General features: G+C 41.7%; 1 protein-coding gene across 4 annotated transcripts; it reads left to right on the top strand.

Moving 5' to 3' along the window:
• The first annotated feature begins 1,360 nt into the window (after positions 1-1,360).
• Positions 1,361-16,198, top strand: C1GALT1 (core 1 synthase, glycoprotein-N-acetylgalactosamine 3-beta-galactosyltransferase 1). Of its 4 annotated transcripts, none has more exons than XM_032111411.1 (4): positions 1,361-1,441; positions 7,994-8,233; positions 9,881-10,548; positions 11,738-16,198. In XM_032111411.1, exons 2-4 carry the CDS (start codon positions 8,011-8,013, stop codon positions 11,945-11,947), a joined length of 1,101 nt encoding a protein of 366 aa, XP_031967302.1. In that variant the 5' UTR covers positions 1,361-1,441; positions 7,994-8,010; the 3' UTR covers positions 11,948-16,198. The 4 variants fall into 4 exon arrangements, with proteins under 4 accessions (XP_031967302.1, XP_031967291.1, XP_031967312.1 ...); XM_032111400.1 differs by lacking the exon at positions 1,361-1,441 and adding an exon at positions 2,088-2,178; XM_032111421.1 differs by lacking the exon at positions 1,361-1,441 and adding an exon at positions 2,480-2,801.
• The last annotated feature ends 3,103 nt before the right edge of the window (positions 16,199-19,301 follow it).

The following is a 19,301-nucleotide window of genomic DNA, read 5'->3' as shown; positions in this document are numbered from 1 at the left end:
AAGAAGCCTGCCCTTTCTTCTGATGAAACTAGTTCAAGAAGATACTATTCACCAAGTTGCTTGTAATTTTTATTTAAAGTGGATAGCAGAGTGGGATGGCGTGGGAATGAGAAACTATGACCTGGAGTAATATGGGACATGGGAGCTTCCTAAACTGGTACAAAAGCCAGCATCTCCTGAATGACTCGAGGCCACACTTTGAGCGCTAGGTCCAGCTGTAGGTCCCTCACTTCAGGAAAGACATTGAGGTGCTGGACCGTGTCCAGAGAAGAGCAACGGAGCTGATGAATAATCTGGAGAGTAAGTCATGAGGAGCAGCAGAGAGAGCTGGGGGTGTTTAGCCTGGAGAAAAAAAGGATCAGGGGAGACCTTATCACTTTCTACAGCTGCCTGAAAGGAGGCTGAGGCCAGGGGAGGGCCATACTCTTCTCCTAGGCAACCAGCAACAGGAGAAGAGGAAGTGGCCTCAAGCTGCACATGGGGAGGTTCAGATTGGACATCAGGAAGAATTTTTTCATGGAAAGCGTTGTTAAACATTGGAGTGGACTGCCCAGGGAGGTATGGAGTCACTGTCCCTGGAGGTGTTCAAGAAATGACAGCATGTGGCACTTAGTGCCATGGTCTAGTTGACAAGGTTGTATTCGGTCACAGTTTGGACTCAGTGATCTTGGAGGTCTTTTCCAACCTAAATGGTTCTGTGATTCTCTGTGACCCATCATCCAGAGAAAAAGAAGTAAAAATAGACATGAAAATGGAGATGAAAGGGCACACCCCTGAGGCAATAATTGGAGAGAGGGGAGACAGAAGTAAACTATACAGATCTACAGCTGTGAGGGAAACCTATGGTTTGGACTGGACCCATAGAGAGGCTGGAGGAAGGATGAAGGGGAGAGGGAAAATCAAGAACAGTGTGTGCAGTGACCTCCATTTACAGAAACACTAGTGGCCCTCAGCATGGACCAGTTCTTCTCTACACGTACCTGCACCCAATACTTGAAAAAACAACACACACACAAAAAAACCCCCTCAAACCCAAAACATACCACAACACAAACCTTCTATCTATGAACAGCAGAGCTCCATTATCTACCTAGTGCTTGCAAAATGCTATTCTTCAGTTACACTATAGTGAAAAACACCTTCCAAATCTACAATTCCTCTTATTTGATGTATTTTTTTCCTAAGGAGACCACCGAGAGAGAAACGTCAAGAGCTGTTGGAAAGGTAGGCAGCGTTCGCACGGGGGGATAAGGAGCGATTGCAGAGGGCTCGGTATCCTAGCAACATCCCTTGCAGTTGCCTAATGGTATTTTGCAAGAGCGGCGGCTCCAGACCGGCTGAAGTGAGGGGAATGAGGGGCTGGAGCGCAGCGGAGCTCCGCAGCCCGGCCTGAGCGCCCGGCACAGCCGCTTCCGGGCAGGACCAGGCAGGCGAGAGCGAGGTAAGGCGGTGGACAGCGCTGCCCGCGGCATTTCCCCGCTGGCCGTGCCCGGGGAGGCACCGCCGGAGCGCCGCGCCGCTTACCGACTGCTGGGAGCTCCGGGTAGCCGCCCCTTTGCGCTCCTCTGTCCCTCCCGCGCCCTCCCCTTCCCCCCGGGACACTTTTCCCCCACAGCCCTGGAAGTCCTGGCCGAGCCACCGAGCGCAGCAGACAGGCCGACCACCACTCTCACGCTGCGGCTTCGGCCTGGGGCTCCCGTCCTCGCCCACCGCCGCGTGCCGGGAGGCGCGGGCGCTACTCGCGGCCTGGCCCGGCGACGTGGACGCGCTCTCGGCGGACGGGGAAGGAGGGGCGGATTCCTGTGGCTGCACCGCGCAGGGCGGACGGGGCGGGCGGGGGCGCCGCGCTTCTCCCGCGCCGGGAGCGCAGCGGACGCGCGCACTGCCACGCGGCGGAGCCACCGCCGCGGCGGGAAAAGGGTTAAACCCGCGCGTGCCGCGAAGGCCACGCCCCCGAGCGGCCCGCCGGCCAATGAGCGGGCGGCGGGGCGGGGCGGGGCCGCTCCCGTGCCCGCCCCGGGGTGGGTGCGCAGCTCGGCGCGGGGCGGCCGCGCGATGGGGCCGGCGGCGGCGCGGGCCGGCGGGGGCCGGGGCTGTGGCCTGCCCTGCGCGCGGCTAGCAGGTGCTCGCGCGCCGTCGCGCGGCTGAGCGCGCACCGGGGCCCCGCCGGCCCGCGAGGTGAGGGCGGGGGGGCGGCGGGGGGCGGGGGGCCCGGCCGGGGGCGGTGGGAGGGGTCGGGCCTCGGGGGGCAGCGTCCCACCCGCGGGGGCGGCGCGGAAGGAGGCGCGGAAGGAGGCGCGGAAGGTGTCTTCTCCCTGCGGGGACGGGGCGGGAGGAGGCGCGGAAGGTGTCTTCTCCCTGCGGGGACGGGGCGGGAGGAGCCGACCGGGGCGCTGCGTGTCACCCCGGCGGCGGGAAGGGTGCCCGCGGCTGCAGGGACAGCAGGTGCCCGGCTGCATGCCTGGGAAGGAGAGGCGCCGGAGGAGGGGGTCTCCTTGGAAAAGCGCGAGTCCCTCGGAGCCCAGCGGAGGGAGCAAGGTGCCCGGGGAGCCGGGAATCGCTGCTCCCGCCTCCGCAGCGGGGACTTCCTGGGCGGACGTCCGTAGCACGGGCTGGGTTGGGAGAGGTCTGGGAAGCCGTGCTTCGGGCACGGGCACTTGTTGCCGAAGGACGGTGTCAGCTTTTGGAATGAGGAAGGAGGTTGCCAAATCTTCCTTCTAGCTCACCGCTGCTGTGGATTGTTACCCGTCTCGTTTCAGTGCAGTTGTTGGTCTCCTATACCGAAATACCTGGCTTTGATGGTTTGTATTTTTTGGTAGAACAAGCAGGTATTTTTTTGATGGGAAGAGTTGCTCTCCAAAGAAATGCTCACAACATTAGATATTTAAAGAGGAAGGACATGATCTGTGCTTCGTCGATAGGAAACTGCAGCAGCTCACAGAAATCCTAGATGCAGACAACATTAGCAAATGCACAACTTGTGCGTATAGCTGCATTTCAGAAGCGTATGAATATACAGACCATCTAGCAATAAATGTAACTTAAGGAGCAGAAGGCCTGTTTGCTACTAGAAAAAACTATGTTTTTTCTACATTTTGATCGAGTTATTCTGATGCGTTGCTTGACTATTAAGGACGCGGTGGTAGAGATCGATTTCATTGCTAATTATGCAGCTCGCAAAGGACATTTACACTGTTTTATCATGAGGCCTCAGAGCTTCCCCCTTGCTTTCTAAGTAAGGGATACAAGAAAGAATCAGCTCTGTATGTGGGTTTAACTTAATCAAATCTTAAAGTGATTATGGAATGATACTGGGATAAACATGTTTTAAATTGGAGTTATGTTCTGCATTCTTTGAATTTCAAATCCCAGATTTGATGGTTGAATTTTTTTTTTTCGGCCTTATGTTGTTTTGGGGTTAGGGTATTTCTGTTTGTTTGGTATTTTGTTTAATGTGTTTCTCTAGATTGTCCAAGTTTGTGTGAAAGTATTAATTTTAAATGTCGTTGGGTTGTTTTCTTTTGGCAGTGGGACCAAACTCTTACGATATATTCATATTGCATGGTTTTTCCCTAAATTTCCATTGGCTCAAGAAAGAGACCTTAAAGCCCTTATTGAAACAGCTAGCAGGGTGAGAGCAGTAATTTAGATTAACATGTTCAAAGGCTCACCAACGGGATGCACAGAGACACGGTGGGGGCAGGTGGGACTCCCATAGTCTCATCAGAGGAAGCAGCCCCTGGTTCTGTCACTGAGGAGCCACCAGCCCCATTGCCCAGGTGTGACATGCAGGAAGAGAAGTCACCAGGAAGGCTGTCTGGTACAGCTCACAAGATCGAGGGTGCTAACTGCCTAGAAAATATGGGGCATATGGGATGCAGGGGAAAAGCATCTTGTGACTGTACAAAATTTATGGGGTGCTCCTGGGAGGGGGGACTAAAGGAAGGTGTTTCAGGAGGAACAAGTATGGGAAAATAAAAGGATTAGATAAAGGGCCTGGTCAGTTAGAAGCAAGTGGCTGGTCAGTATGTTTGACTGTGTTCTGGGCCAGATTGCCACAGCCTGTCCTCTTTTCTCATTAAGGTGCCTTTCTAACCATTTTGCTATGCGAGAGGACTCTGCCATATTCTCAGGTGCATACTGAGCTCTAAGTGCCAGCAACTGGAGATGCACAGTAAGTTGTAGGGACCTCTGTGTCCGGTGTGCCAGCAGCTGGAGGGACTGGAGTGAGTGAGGGCCTAAATGCCCAGCAGCTGGAGTGGGAACTGTAAGCCACAGAGGCTTGTGTGTCTGCAGTGCCCGTAACTGGGGAGACTGGAGTGCGTGAGTATGGTCTTGCCAAGAATGCCAGTGTGTGGTTGCTAGTAAGTAGGATTAAGAGGTTTGGGAGCCATGTTTTGAGGCAGCTGTAAGTGTGGGACAGGTACTAGTGAGATCAGAGAGTCATCAGTTTACCAGCAGAGTGAGGCTCTGGGGAGTCTGAGGATTCAGGGTTGGTTCCTGAATAGGTTGAAGGTCTGAGACCCATTACAGAGGGATCCACATAGTGTGTATGTTTATATTCCCCACTAGCAGACCTTTGTCTGGGTCAGCTGTGGAGAGGAGTAGCGTAAGGCCAGGCCATGTTTGTGTCTGCATGAGCACTTGTTTGTATCTGTGCTGATCTGTATGGTCAGCCATGTGTATATGCATCTTTGTATTCACAGCTATGGGAATTCATCCTCAGCCTGGCTGGATCTGGGCACATGGAGTTGCAGCAGCCTTGTCGTCAGTGGGCTGCCAGGTTCAGCAACCCCCAACACAAAAATTAGTTTTTGTGTAAGCTTGAAGTTGTAGAAATTGTTGACTCATGAAACTTAAATTTAGAACGAAATCTTCAATGACTGTTACGTTGCGATAGAATTTGAAAACATTTATTGGTTTGATTGATGTGTATAGGGCTACCTACATGAATATCTAAATACCTGTATTTGTTTAAGCTTCCATGATAGAGCAGTGGAGCATAAATTAAACTCAAACCTAGCCTTTTATTATAGGTGGGTTTTTTTAAATAGTGCTTTTTCTAACTCCAGAAGCAAAAATAGAAATGTGAATAAAAGTGGGGATGTTTCAGTAACCTGGTAGGTTTTGCACTTACCTTTTTCTTCTCTGAATGTCATAGAATTGTAGCATCACAAAATGATTTGAGTTGGAAGGGACTTTTAAAGATCGTCCAACCCGCTGCCGTGAGCAAGGACACTTTTCATTAGATCAGGTTGCTCAAAACCTCATCCAACCTGACCTTAAATATTTTGCGTGTCTTCCCCCTGAATAAATCTGTGTGTAGAAAAGAATATCAGCAAGGAGTGGGGATATTTATCGTCTGACAACTGACCTTCCTTTTAGGTGTTTTCTGGTTCTACTGTAATGCTGCAGTGTTCAGTTGTTTTTGCTGTCAAGTTAAAAGACTCAGTTTATGTGAAATATCAAGATATCATAAAAAAATGAAAATTTCTGTCCTGTTTACTGTTGGAGTTTACAAACATATGGATATACACCCACACATGTTTATAGTGACCCACTGTTGGTATAAAATTGATAGAATGATAAGGAGATTATTTTAAATTGAAAACTGTAACTAGAGATATTTTATATCAACTATGAAGTACAGCTACCTACCTGCCCTGAGAAATCCTCTTTGTGTCTGAAGTACTGCCAAATCAGTTTCTGATTTCCAGTGTGATGAATGCACTTTTTAAATTTTTCAGCATTTCCAGCACATTTAATTTTTTTTCTGTAGAATTCAGTTGTATATAATTTCATAGTTAATGAGCAGCAATTATTTTCAAGTTATTTTCATTTTTTTCTCTCCAAGCAAGACTAATTTTAACAGCTGTTGGAGCAGATAACTGAAATTGTATTGCAGAGAGACACCTAATATTGAAAAGTAGAACAGTAGAAAGGAGACCTTTTCTTCTAGAAGGTGGTGTAGCTACACTGTGGGCATGCTTGGGTTATATATTTCCCCACTTTGAATATACCAAAGGAAGGCATTGTTTTATTGTGGCCATCTCCCTATGAGTATTGCAAATTTTGAGGGAACTTTGTGGTGATAGATTGGGAAAGCAAAAACAAAAAGATAATCTTAGTACAGCAGATAGCAGATCCTTTGTGTTTTCATAGGCTGCTGCTTGTATGCATGGGCTTTTTGAGAAAGGCTTTGGGGTTTTGCCTTTTTTTTTTTTTTTTTTTGGCACCTCATCAAAATACTCATGTTTTCTTCTCAGTTTAGTGGCCTAAATGACAATAGAAATAAACCTGGAAACCAAGTAATTTTTTCGAGGCCTGGATCACAAATGATTATACAGGCACTTTTGTACTTTGTGGTATGATGTCTAAAGGCAATCATTTGTTTCCACCAAGATGTAGTACTGAATTGAGGGAAGACAATGTGCAATTTAAAAATTATATAATGAGCTTATTCGTATTAAAGAATGACAGCTCCTTATCAACCACAGTTATAATCGTTTTATACACCCTGTACATTTCTTGATTTTTATTTTGTGCTTCAAGTTGTGTTTTCAATTTTCTTTCCTTTTTCTAGCAGTGTGGAAAGAAAAGCATTACCACGTGTGAGAGCTGCTTCACTCTCAAATGATCTTGATCTGCATGCGTTCAGTAAATCTGATGGATTTCTAGAAGTGCCAACGTAACAACGTGCACACGTGCATTCTGTCCTTTGCTTTCCCTTCAGGAGGGCAGAAGGACAGACAGAAGGCTGGAATTTGGAGTGCGTGTTGCTGCACAGTGATTCATGCAGTTGCTTGAGGACAGCCTGTTTCCAATAGTCTGCACAGCCAGTGAGAGGAGGGGGTGCAGGCTAAATGGGTTGTTTTGGTGGCTGCAGCTCTTCTCTGATCGATGGCTTTCATCGATGCTCTGTGCAGTCCATAATTTTCTTTTCTGGGCTCCCTAATGAACTAAATTGGGTTCTGCCCACTGTCTTAATAATGATCCTAATGGAGGGAACATCATTGACTTGTTTGTAAAGCTCTGGCTTGAATTCAATATGTATTTAACAGTCAATGTTTTTGTAGTTTAGTCACGAGTTATTAGAAAATAGCTCAACTCTTTTCTGAAGATGAAAAGCCCTCAACAACTTGAAATTGGTTTTCAAGTGTTTAATATATTAAAATTCACACTCTTTTTTGATGTATAAAACTCCCTGTATGCAGGCATGGCTGCTGATTTGGTTCAATGAAAATGGTCAGCCAAGTCCTTTAGTTTTTGAGGAGTAAGGGTGTGGCTGATATGAAGGTGTGTTTTTATTACTGGAATACAAAGGTTTTGAAGTGTAGAAGAGGCTTTAAGGTTGATGTACTTTCTTTTTCTCTTCCTTTTAAAAATTTTCTGTATGAACATTCAGATGTCGTTTTACTCTTTCTTCTGAAAGTCAATCCTCAGTAATTCCTAAAAGTGTAAGGACAGCTGCCCTACTTTGGGAGTAGATTTGCTTTTATAACTCTTCGAAATCTGCTTGTGATTGACATCTGTTAAGAATTTCTGTAATATACATTTGGCTGGAGTTTTGAGAACATATTGTGCCCATGTTCTGTCTTGACCTGTAGACTGCCATTGATCATCATCTTCTACATTCATAAAAGACTTAGGTATTATATTATAAAGTGCAGATTTGTAGGCTGAAGAAAATAAAAAAGTGTACATATATTACAGTTTTATAAAGTTACTGCACTTCAGTGTATACATTCTTGTTTAAATGTTGTATAAATATAATTAATAGTTTTTTTATGTACAGCCACTATCAATAGATGTACAATTTTATATTGATATTTGCACTGCTCTTGTACTTAAATCTCTGTGCAAGCCCAGGGGAGCTGAATCTGAGCTAGAACTGAGTTCTCTGCTTTCAGAGATTTAGTCCTTGATTTCTTCCTGTAGTTCTAGATTTGATTTCTATGTTAAGTCTAACATATTTTTCATTTGGTTTTGACAGTGTCTCACCTTCAGGAGATGGCCTCCTCTAAGTCTTTGATGAACCTTCTCACCTTCATTTTTGGCTCAGCAATAGGATTTTTCGTCTGCTATCTTCTGTTCAGCATTATACTAGAAGAACAAGTTAAGACCCAGCCTCATGTTCTTTACAATGATCCGCATGGTCAGCATTCAGCAGATACTGACAACAATCAGCTGCAAGGACAAATGAATTTCAATGCAGATGCTGGACAGCATAAAGGTATTTTGTTACACCTGGCTGATTAGAAAATGTCCTCCCTTTTCATGCATTGCAAAACATTGCTTCTTCACTGTCAAGAATTTATATGAATCATTTTCTTTCAGTTTCTCCATATTCAGGTTACATCTAAATAATTTTTTTTCTCCTGAGGGCTACTGAATGGTGGTTTTCTTTGTTGACATTTTTATTATAGTAGTAATTTTTTTTTCCTTTGAGTCCAACTGTTTGTCCAATGTCTGTATCCAGACTTGTTTGGAGCAGGAATTTCTCAAATGAGCTATTGACACCAAATGGCAGTTTTGCTAAGCAGATATCTTTGCTGGTGTTGTAGATGTAGCTGGATTCCTTTTTAGCCTTAAGAAGCTAATTTTGGACCACTTCTAACTTTTGATCTAGCCTCTAAGATAAAGCTAAAATAAAATTTAAGAAAACCCACTTTTTGGTACAATTAATAAAACACAGAATTGGAGCAGGGGGGCAAAGGGAGTCACTGTGGGCATGATTTGCCAAGCTGATTATATAGCAGTCCAGGCACAGATTGCTGTTTGCAGTCAAAGCCAGAGAAATTCTCTTGCACTCTTGATTATTTTTATTTTTCCAGAGAAGGTAGACCCTTCAGATACTTCAGGAATACTTTTATACTTGATGTATTTCATTAAATGAGCTCCCAAATACAGAGAGTGTTTGAGTAGGGACATCTGGATGAGAAAAATTGCACTGCAGTGCTTTTGCTGAAGATGTTAGTAATTTGTTACTTAGACGTATTTAAACTCCAAACTTTGTAAGATGAGTTTGTGAGTGTTTCACATGTAATTGTAGAACATTGTTACAAAGAAATCTGATATATAGTTGCATAAAGTGCAAGCAGGAATATTTTAGTACCAGTTATGCAGATTTCACTCTCCATGAAATATTCTTTTACATAAGTTAAAATCTTTCTGTATGTATCAAGTGAAAATGTTTCTTTGAGACCAAGGAATGCTTTCATAGCTTGAAAAACATTGTTACACACCTCAGATAACTGTATTTATTCTGCTGGATTGCTGGAAAATAAAAACATGTTAGTTCAACAATAATACTAGTTTCATAGTATCCTAAATTATTTAATCTGTTAATTTCTGGTTTACCACTGGCTTTATTCTTAAAACATATGTTCCTGTTTTAGAAATATTCATTAGGTTTTGTTAGTTAACATGAATATATATAAAAGAGCTCATTAGCTTTTTGGCCTTTCTGTGTTGGAATCATTAAGTTGTATTCATTGTGAATGGCAAAAATATTCTGTTTTTAAATTTTCATTAGTCCTCCAAGACCATAAAGAGGTTGCCTCCAAGCAGTTTTTATGTACAAATCAAGGTTTGCTAAAGTCACACTTGCCTGAACAGACACCCATTTTGATATGACTCTTACACTCTCCTTTATCTTGTGAAATTGAAATAGGTTTAAGAATTTTAGTCTTTGAGAGTCTTGTTTGTTTCCTTCCAGAATCTAGCATGGAGTTCATTAACTGGTACATTTGGAAGCAAAAGCCTCTTTTCTGTCTGCGTGTCTTTTCTGATGTAGAAACAGAGTATCTGAGGAGGTGGGAGGTTGCTCTTTGTTTGGCAGTCATGTCTAATATGGTTTTACAACTTTCCTCTTTTTTAGATGAGGATAAAAATGTTGCAGAAGGACTGTATCACAAGGTAAAAATACTGTGTTGGGTCATGACTGGACCTCAAAATCTAGAAAAGAAAGCCAAGCATGTTAAGGCCACTTGGGCCCAGCGCTGTAATAAAGTACTTTTTATGAGCTCTGAAGAAAATAAAGACTTCCCAACTGTGGGCCTAGAAACCAAAGAAGGCAGGGACCAACTGTACTGGAAGACTATTAAAGCTTTTCAATATGTATATGATCATTATTTTGATGATGCTGATTGGTTTATGAAAGCAGATGATGATACATATGTTATATTGGACAATTTGAGATGGCTCCTTTCAAAATACAGTCCTGACCAACCAATATACTTTGGAAGAAGGTTTAAGCCTTATGTGAAGCAGGGCTACATGAGTGGAGGAGCAGGGTATGTTCTGAGCAAAGAAGCTCTGAAGAGATTTGTTGCTGCATTTAAAACAAACAAATGCTCTCACAGTTCCTCTATTGAAGATCTGGCACTAGGAAAATGCATGGAGATCATCAATGTGGAAGCAGGAGATTCTAGGGATACAAGTGGTAGAGAAACCTTTCATCCCTTTGTTCCAGAACATCACTTAATCAGAGGATACCTACCAAAAACATTCTGGTACTGGAATTACAATTACTATCCTGCTGTAGAGGTAAGTCCTTAGGAACCCATTTTGTCAAGTGCATCTCATGATGTGCGTGAGCGTGTGATGTGTGAATTAGCATTAGGTGGAAGAATTCAAGAACAGGATTTGGAATTTTTTATGTATTAAAGCTGAAAAAAAGATAGTCTAGTTCTTCAGTAGATTTTTTTTGTTGTAAAGCAGCAATCTATTTTTATACTTGTATTCAGCAGCAAAAGCATTTCTGTAGCTTAAACCAGCTGTATGATACTGTATTTGGTGTGTCAGGAGGCAGCAGCTTTAGCTATGGCTGCAGTGCATGGGTGACTGAGCTGTGGACAGTTCCATCTGTAACTGATTCATAACGGAAATTGCCCATTGGATCCTGTCCTGTCATAACCTGTGCTTGGATAGACACTACTTCATCTGGTATCAAAATCAAGCTATATTGATCAAACTTAGTTATATAACAATTGTTCTTTTTGGCATCTTTAAATATTTAATCCTAGTTCCAGTTGGAGTAGAAATATGAGCAGCTCTGCAATCAAAGCTGCTGAAAACAGAAATCTCAAAACTATGTTCCAGAAAAGTGTTCTCAAAGCTGAATGTGAGCTATGAAATATAAGTTGTGACAAATGTGTTAACAATGATCCTATAGCTCTTAATAATGTCAATGAAATCAATACATTTTAAACAAAATTTTGCAATTGTTTGTTACAACTTTCTGTAAGTAGGAGGTTAGATACTGACAATATACCAAACAGTATAATGTGTCAGCACACACATTTTGCAGGTACACACACATTTTGCTTATACATTCTGTCTGGATGCTGACATAAGTAACAGACATGTATTGTTTCATATATAAATGTAACTCATTTAGGCCTGCCTGCTGCTTCTTGGTGCTGTTTAAACACCAGCATCAAAAATTAAGCATGGAAAAGCAGAAAACCTCTGATGTTAATGAGGGCAGCTAGTTTTTTCACTGGCTTGATCATAGAAGCAAAAGACTTCGTCAGCTTTATTTTGGAAAGATGCCTTGGCAGATATGTCTGGTACATTTTGCTTGCCTAACATTAACTTTTGAAGTATGTGTATGACTGATGGTAGTGAATTTCTTACCATTAAATCAAGTATTTCTTTGAATTCTCCCTAGATCTTTAATCCAGGACATGCTTTGCAATTCTTGCTGATTGTTTTGCTTTGTTTTGTGTTTCAGGGTCCTGGATGCTGCTCTGATCTAGCAGTTTCATTCCACTATGTTGACTCTGTGACTATGTATCATTTGGAATATTTGATTTATCATCTTCGTCCGTATGGGTATTTGTATAGGTACAATCCTGATTCGTCGAAGAATCCAGAAGAGCAGAGCAAAAATGAAGCACTGGAGGATAATCAAAAGCTAAAGCAAAAAATTTCTGAGGGCTAATTGGACTTTGGAAAAACCAAAAAGAAGCCAGTATAATGAGTAAGAGGCTCCTCAAACTTGTGCATGAAGCTTGTGGGCTGAAATTACTCCTGGCGATTCTTCTTTCAAAAATCAAGTTGGCAGCACTTGTCACCCTGTGTACAACAGAGTGTGGTGCTGGCTCTGACTGTTTTGGATAGTGTGACCTCGCAGCCCTGCTCACTAAGATTTGGGGCCCTAAAGCTGTGCAATTGGAGGTTGCTCTGGTATAATAACATGTGGAAGAATTTGTATAAAAACCACAGTGGACAGGTTCTGTACCGTATTTCTGTTCCTTTTTCTGTTCTTCTCTATTTCCTTTCTATTAAGTCAGTTCTAATATTAGAAATTGGATGCTGCCCAGTCAAACACTTCATGATGGCTTTCTTAAGTATTGTCAACATCTTGAAGTTACCTTGTGTACCTTGCCCTAAAAGTAAGGCAGAGACACGGAATTAGAGTCTCCAGTCTGCTTTGCCTTAACAACAGAGTGGCAGATTTTTACCCACAAGATTAATCTGAATTGTTTCAGAAACAGAATTCACTGCTATGAATTACTTATAAAGTTTTGAATTGTGTTGTGCAAAACAATATGAAGTTTTTGGGGACAAATACTCTTTTGGAGAGAAGCCCAGAAACGGTTACTGTTATTTAAATTGCTGAGGTGATGCAAGCTGCTTACATATTTGCCTGTGGCTTTTTTTATTTTCCTTTTATTAACTTATCCTTTTGGTTGAATGGATATAAAAATTCATCTTAGCATTTCTCAGCATAAGGTTGATGCTTTTGAAAATAGAAGTCTGTGTTCCATCCCACCTGCCACATAAACCAGGAAGAACAGCATCTTAGTGAAGTTGCATTGTAACAACTTGATTTCAGCCACTATTATAGTTAGTTTGTTTCCATTTTAATTTTCACTAGAGGTTAAAATTTTCAGATACAGAAATGTCCTATTTTAAAACTGCATCAAAGCCAGTTTATTTGGTTGAAGTATTCAATTTCACTTTTCTGAACAGTTTTTTCTTCCACTTCAAAAATTTTTTTTATCTGCGTCTTGTTACCTTTTTCACTACAAAGTGTTAAATGATCCTTTTTTCACTGTTTTTGAAGCAGAAGTACATAGTTATTCAGGTAAACAAGCCTGAATGCAGGGATCTTTCAAAGTGCATTAACCTTCTCCACTACTTCATAAGTATCTCTGCCTTTTAACTGGAAACACTTTCTTGGTGTGGGACAAAATAGGTGTTTTAATTACTGGTTTTTTTTCAGAGGCCAAATATATGTTTTATAGAATTAATATAAAACTTTCTGGTTTTCTCCTTTTCAAATTGAGCAAATAGCAGTATGGGGAATGGGATTAAGCATGACATGTAGTGTGTTTTTATTTCACACTTGAACAAAAGCTTCATCTTTTTGTTACTTTTCACCTTCATCATATTGATGAATCTGGACATAACCTAATTACCTCCAGTCATTACTTTGAAAAGGGCACATAGTGGTAGCAGACAGCCTTATTTACTACTGCTGGTCCTTCAGGATGTTCCTGGAAGATGATGTTACCATAAAGTACTGGAATTTTTTTTTTCCAAAGATAGTTCTACTGCGGATTGGAGTTCTTTCTGTTGTCCAGCAGTAAAGTCATTACTTTTCTTTTTGACCATTGCTCTGCAGCACGATGGTAATTACTGAAACAGCTCATGGTGTTGAAATGCTGCACACACCTTCTCTGCCTGAATGTAGGCTGAGTTCATCTATCAAGTATTGGTTCAATAGTTCCTGCAGGGTTAAATCTGTTGGTCTTTATGAACAGCATTGCTTCTGAAGTACTGATAGGGACACGAGCTTTATTTTACATTAATTAACTTAAGTAGACTTAACTGTAATTGCATTGGTTGAGGAAAGGAAAAAGTCTCCAGTTTGCTGTAGTCAGAGGGATGCTTGTCCAGAGAACAGTGGATGTTAACATGCTGAAAGGTGCTTCCTTCTGTGAGCTAAATGTTTATCTCACATGCAGCACAAACCAATCATATTGTGAAATCCATATGGAATTGGTAACTCCAGTGGCATTGCTCAAACAAGAAGTTAAAATATTCAGGAATACTTTTAAGAAGTTATAAAATGAAATCGAGATTCCAACCTAATCTCTTTGTAAATTCAGCCCATGTAGAAGATCTGCTGAACTACTGTACAGTTCCTTTATTTCTGCTTTCTTCTTCAGTTCGTCCATAGGGATTTGGAGATTTTCTACCACAACAGGCAGAACTAATCCTGCATATTTTCTGCAGATTTGTGTCGTATGTTTGCCCTGTGCTGTCCTGTGAAGCAAAATCATTTCCTCTTCATGTTCCTTACCATTATCTTGACTTTCCAGTCTCATCCAGTGTAAGTCTCAGGTGGACAGAAGGAAGCAGGATGTTTGAGCTTCACACAGGTTGTTTGCTGGGGTAACAAGGTAAACCAGCCACTGCTGAGCTCAGGATGAAGCCTTTTCTCAGCAGCAGTTCTAGTTCTTATTTGCTGCCCAGCTGGGACTTGTGGGTTTAGCAGAGCAGGCAGGAATAACCCTTTCCACAAAATGTGCAGGACCTCAGAGAGACTGGAAAAGTAAAGGAGCAAGTTCCCTTTCTGAAGGGAGTAAGGCTAAGGACATACTACCTTGAGATAAATGGGTGGCCTGCCTGGAGGAATGAGTAGCCTTTTCTTCAAATGTACATTCTTTGTTTTAAAGTGTCCTTTAAATCCTCTGAATTTAAAGTGTCTTTAATTCCTCTGAATCTGCTTCTTTTGCCTTTATAACAACACTACAAAGAATTTTTTTTCTTTCCAGACAAGCTAGAAAAGTATCAGGTTTTACATTCTGTGATTATAACAGAGACCTATTGTTCTCTGCTGAATTGCATTCCCATATCCATGAGCTGGTACCTCTGGAATAATTGGGTTCTATCTCACTGCCTTCAGAAGCCTCAATGGACAAGGTTGGAATGTGAACAGTTAGTACAATTTTCATGTACAATATTACACCACTATTAGTAGTCTGCTATTTCACTCTCAGGTCTTTGTGCTTCGAGAAAGTATTTATTGAGTTTGAGAATTTTTGCAGCCCAAGGAGACTGTATTTCAGATGCAGAGACTTTCTGAAGCACAGCAACACGGGCTTACTTAGGCTGTGCAGATTATTGCTCTGTGGTTTGGTCTGGTTTCTAAGACAGGTTTCTTAATTTTGTAAAACCTAAAAGCTTTCATTGGCACTGTAGTGATTTAAATGACCCATCTAAAAATTTTGGACTATTTTCTTGAAATTACTAGGCAGTGGATGTGGGAATGTCCCCTACTGTGACAGAGTAACGTTTCAACCTTGTATTAAGTGGTTTCACTTCAGAAGGATTGAGAATGGCAAGAAGTTACTTTCTGATCACAGATCTTAATCAGAGGAGAGTATTATTCTTTGTTTGCAGAAGAGAGAATTGATCTTTGTTTGCAGAAAAGACCAATTTTAATCTTCTTTCACTCCCAATTCATTTTTGCAGTCTGTATTTGTGTTATTTAAGAGGTTACACATTGGTGATGTTTGCACCATCTCTCATTTTGTGGAAGCTCTTTTCACAGTGCTTTTGCCTTGAAGGACACTTTCTTTGTTTTGCTTTGGTGGGGGTGTATATTAAAAATCACTTTTTCTTCACCTGTTGCCATTTGTTCTGTTATGCTTCCAGAAGTATAAATTTCAGTGAGTAGCTGATAGACCTTATAAACACTTTGTTTTTTGAGCAGGGTGTTTTGTCTTCATATGACAAAATAGTGTGGGTTATTTCTCTGCTGTACCTGGTACTGATGCTGATAGTGCATGCACAGATGAAAATAGACCCCTCCAATACAGGACCACTGGGAAAGGCAGTTTTGTCCTTCTTCTGTCAAGAAATCTTCTGTGGAACTCCGAAAGTGTAATTTGCTTTGTTTTACCGTATTGTATTTAAAAGATTCCACAAATGTTATTAATAGTCTAAAAGAATTGAATATTGCTGCTGGACAGTGTGCTCCACTTAAAACCTGTGAATGTTTCACTTTGCAATTATAGGTAGTTGTGTTCCTAATGGCAGATAAAAGTTGGTGATTTGTCTGGAATGGTCACCATAAGGATTTGTTTCTTAAATACCTTCTTTGAAGTGCCTTTGACGAATTTTTAGCATCAAAATTAGGTTGAGAATTGAATAAATAAAATAAGTTATGTCATACACAGTTCATGTCTGTCTTCATTTACCCCTCTGCATGCTAATGGTGTTGCATAGCAGCACAGTTTAGTCCAATAAAAACGTTCTTAGTTTCTTTCTTGGGTGGGTACAGGAAATTCAAAAAGCTTCTCTCACTTCCTATGATTTTGTGATTCTATATTTATGCTATTAACAAATAGCAAGATTTTTGAAATGTAAAATGAGTAAGTGCTAGTACCAGATTCAGACTCACATAAGCAGGCAGTTGTTTCTGCATTGTCCTGATTCTTCAGTGTCTCCACATTATTACAGATTCCTGAGTGACCTGGCTACAACCGATACCTCAAAACTAAAGAAAGACTGTCCAAAATTAACCACTTTAAAAAAAAAAAAAGGGATTTATTCTTTCAGTGAACCTCTTATTTCTGAAAAAAAGTCCTGTTAAGATTTAAAAGTTGTGCTTTATAACCTAGATGTTTGTGCAGAACAGCATTCAGCAGTAAAAATGCTGGCACTTAGGCAGCTGGGAGGTGTCTTTACATCTGGAACGCTGGTTGTTGGACAAGGTGTTGGCACAAGCTCAGTACAGCTGTGTGTCTTTACCTTAAGTACTGTAATAGACCCTGCTAATACCATTAACCTGGATTAATTAACTGTTTCATTTCAAAGTGCAGGAAGCGGGTGACAACCAGTTTAACTGAGCTCCAAAGCTGGCATATTAAAGGGAACAAAAGCCAATTGAACAGACCATAAAAGCTCCTCTCAAGTTTCAGGCACAGATTATGCTTTTATGTGGTGCTGCTGTAACTTTCAAACTGCCAGGATCAGACTACATCCAGCACATTGCAGGGCAGTGTGAGTGCTGGAGCAAAGCAAAAGCTACAGCTGCTACTCTGAAGGAAAACTGTTTCCTAAGTGTGTGTTTGCTTTGCTTGCTTTTTCAGGTCTTTTTTATATTAATGTATAACAGACTCACCCATTTCATTACCAGAAGTTGTAGGCACAGTGAAATGTCCATAAATGACGGTAAGCTCTTGTATCCAGCTCACAAAAAGCTTCAGTGGCTCAAGGGAATTTTCCTAGAGCTCTTCCCTGTGCACTAGTGCCAACTAAAAAGTATGTAAACATTTTACACCCAGGAACTGCTAAGTTTGTTCTAAGCTGCAGGGAAGATAAGCCTGTGTATTGCTCATTCCAGCTCTTGCTCCTGAATGTTTAGCAGCCTTTCTTCCTTTCTGACAATGTTTCACCTTAATTAAGCCCTTCCATGAGTTCCTGAAATTTGGTGATGAGCAGCTTTTTCTGACAATATGAGGAGTGAGAAAATCAGAGCTCTGCAGTGAACATTTTCATTGTTCCACATGTAAAGAAATTTAACACAGATTTGGGAAAACAGATGGATCGTGGGATCTCACTTCTAGGTTGGGATGATATTTGGCATTCTTAAAGGAAAAGTGGTTATTTAATTCAGAAATGTAGCCTGAGATCTTCATTTTTTTGGCTTTCTAATATATAGTCCTGCAAGACTTCTTAAAATGGCAATAAAAATAAATTGTAAAGGTGCTCTTGTCACTGATTAGTAAAAAGAACATCGCAGGGAGGCTAATTCTGTGTATGTTTTTGTTAACACTGGAATTCATACTCGGTGTGGTTTTGAGCTATGACCCACACACTCTCCTTTTAACTCTTCAGACTTCTTCAGCCCCCTGTTCTGTTGTGTATAACGTTCCTCCTTTGTTGCAAAACTACAAGACAAGTACGGCCCCTTTTTTCCTTCCTCTCCCAGAAATGATCTTCTGTAAGCTTTGTTTTATTTAGGGAGCCTGAAGCCTCAAGTGCTGGAGCCTACACTGTACTGACAAAAGCGTCATCCAGTTCTGTGTTACATACCTGTGGGGATAAGAAAGTGTCAATCCTTTTGCCATAGCCCGGGTGTTCCCTTCTTTGGAGGTGTGATTTGTCTTTTAAACCTTCCCATCTTTTTCTCTTCTTTTTAGTTTCCTTTTTCTTTCAATAGTTCCACCATCTGATCTGCAAAGTGCTGTTTGAGGAGTACCTGGTACCAGCTGGAGCTGAAGACTGTGATCCCACAGACAGACCTGTCTGCAAGGAAACTTACTGGCTTACAACAGGTTTTAAAGTCAGCCTAAAGCCAATTGCTTCCAGAGCAAGAGTTGGAACCAGGTTTTATCATTTAGTGCTAAAGTACTTCTCAGTTTGGTAGGATGGATAGGTGGACTGGCTCAAGACTCCAGCAGCCAGTTGTGCTAAAGAGGCATGAAAAATCTTCTCCTTGGAGAAGAGGGAATTATTTGTAGCAATCTTGTCTGAAAAGGAACATGAGCTTTCCAACTGTCTTCTGAGTGTTGCTGAAGTCACTATCTTACTTTCCACTTTTGCACAGAGGTGAGCAGTCTTTTGCAAAGATGACTACGTGGCAACAGAGTTTCAAATTCGTATGTGAATAGAGATGGGAGTTTCGCAGGAACGTTTATTAAGAAAAAAGTTAATGTGAGCAGCTTGCTTATTTTCTTTCATTTAAGCTCTGTTTTACTTGAGCAGGTATGTAAGTTTGCAGTTAACTGTTCTTCAGTTGTACAAAACCACACTGTGATGTCTGTGAACCCACCACTTTGGCATCTTGAAGTCAAAAAGGCTGGTTTGCTTCTTTGAATTTCTAACCTGGCTTCCAGCAACTCCTTGCCACCTTCTCATTCCTTTCCCCTCCTAGGATAAAATTCTAACTGATTGCAAGGAAAGGAGCTTTGCCAATAGCTTCACCTAAAGAACCAGAGCAGCCTCCTGGTGCTGCTACTTCCCAGTTCCACCCTGTGCTTTTAGTGTTCCCCAACAGATCTGGATCCTGCATGGTCTCAGAGAGTCAAGGTTTTGACTCTTCCTCCTCTGTCTAAGAACTGATAAAAAAGAGTTAGGAATTAATGTGCATTAGTACCCTGCAGCTTTAAAACCTTGGACTATGATTTTTGCTGTGTTTTTTCTTTCACTGTCCCACATGAGTTCTTAACTGGGAATCACCTAAATGTTGTGCTCTTAAGTGCTGTCTTCCTACTTCCTGCCCCTGGAGATGGAGAGCATAAGATTTAACACAAATGTTAACTTAAGGCCAAGTG

The sequence above is a fragment of the Corvus moneduloides genome, chromosome 1 (assembly GCF_009650955.1).
Source record: "Corvus moneduloides isolate bCorMon1 chromosome 1, bCorMon1.pri, whole genome shotgun sequence".
Classification (NCBI taxonomy): Eukaryota; Metazoa; Chordata; class Aves; order Passeriformes; family Corvidae; genus Corvus; species Corvus moneduloides.
The sequence above is the reverse complement of the archived record's forward strand: the minus strand, read 5'-3'. Positions and strand labels throughout refer to the sequence as shown.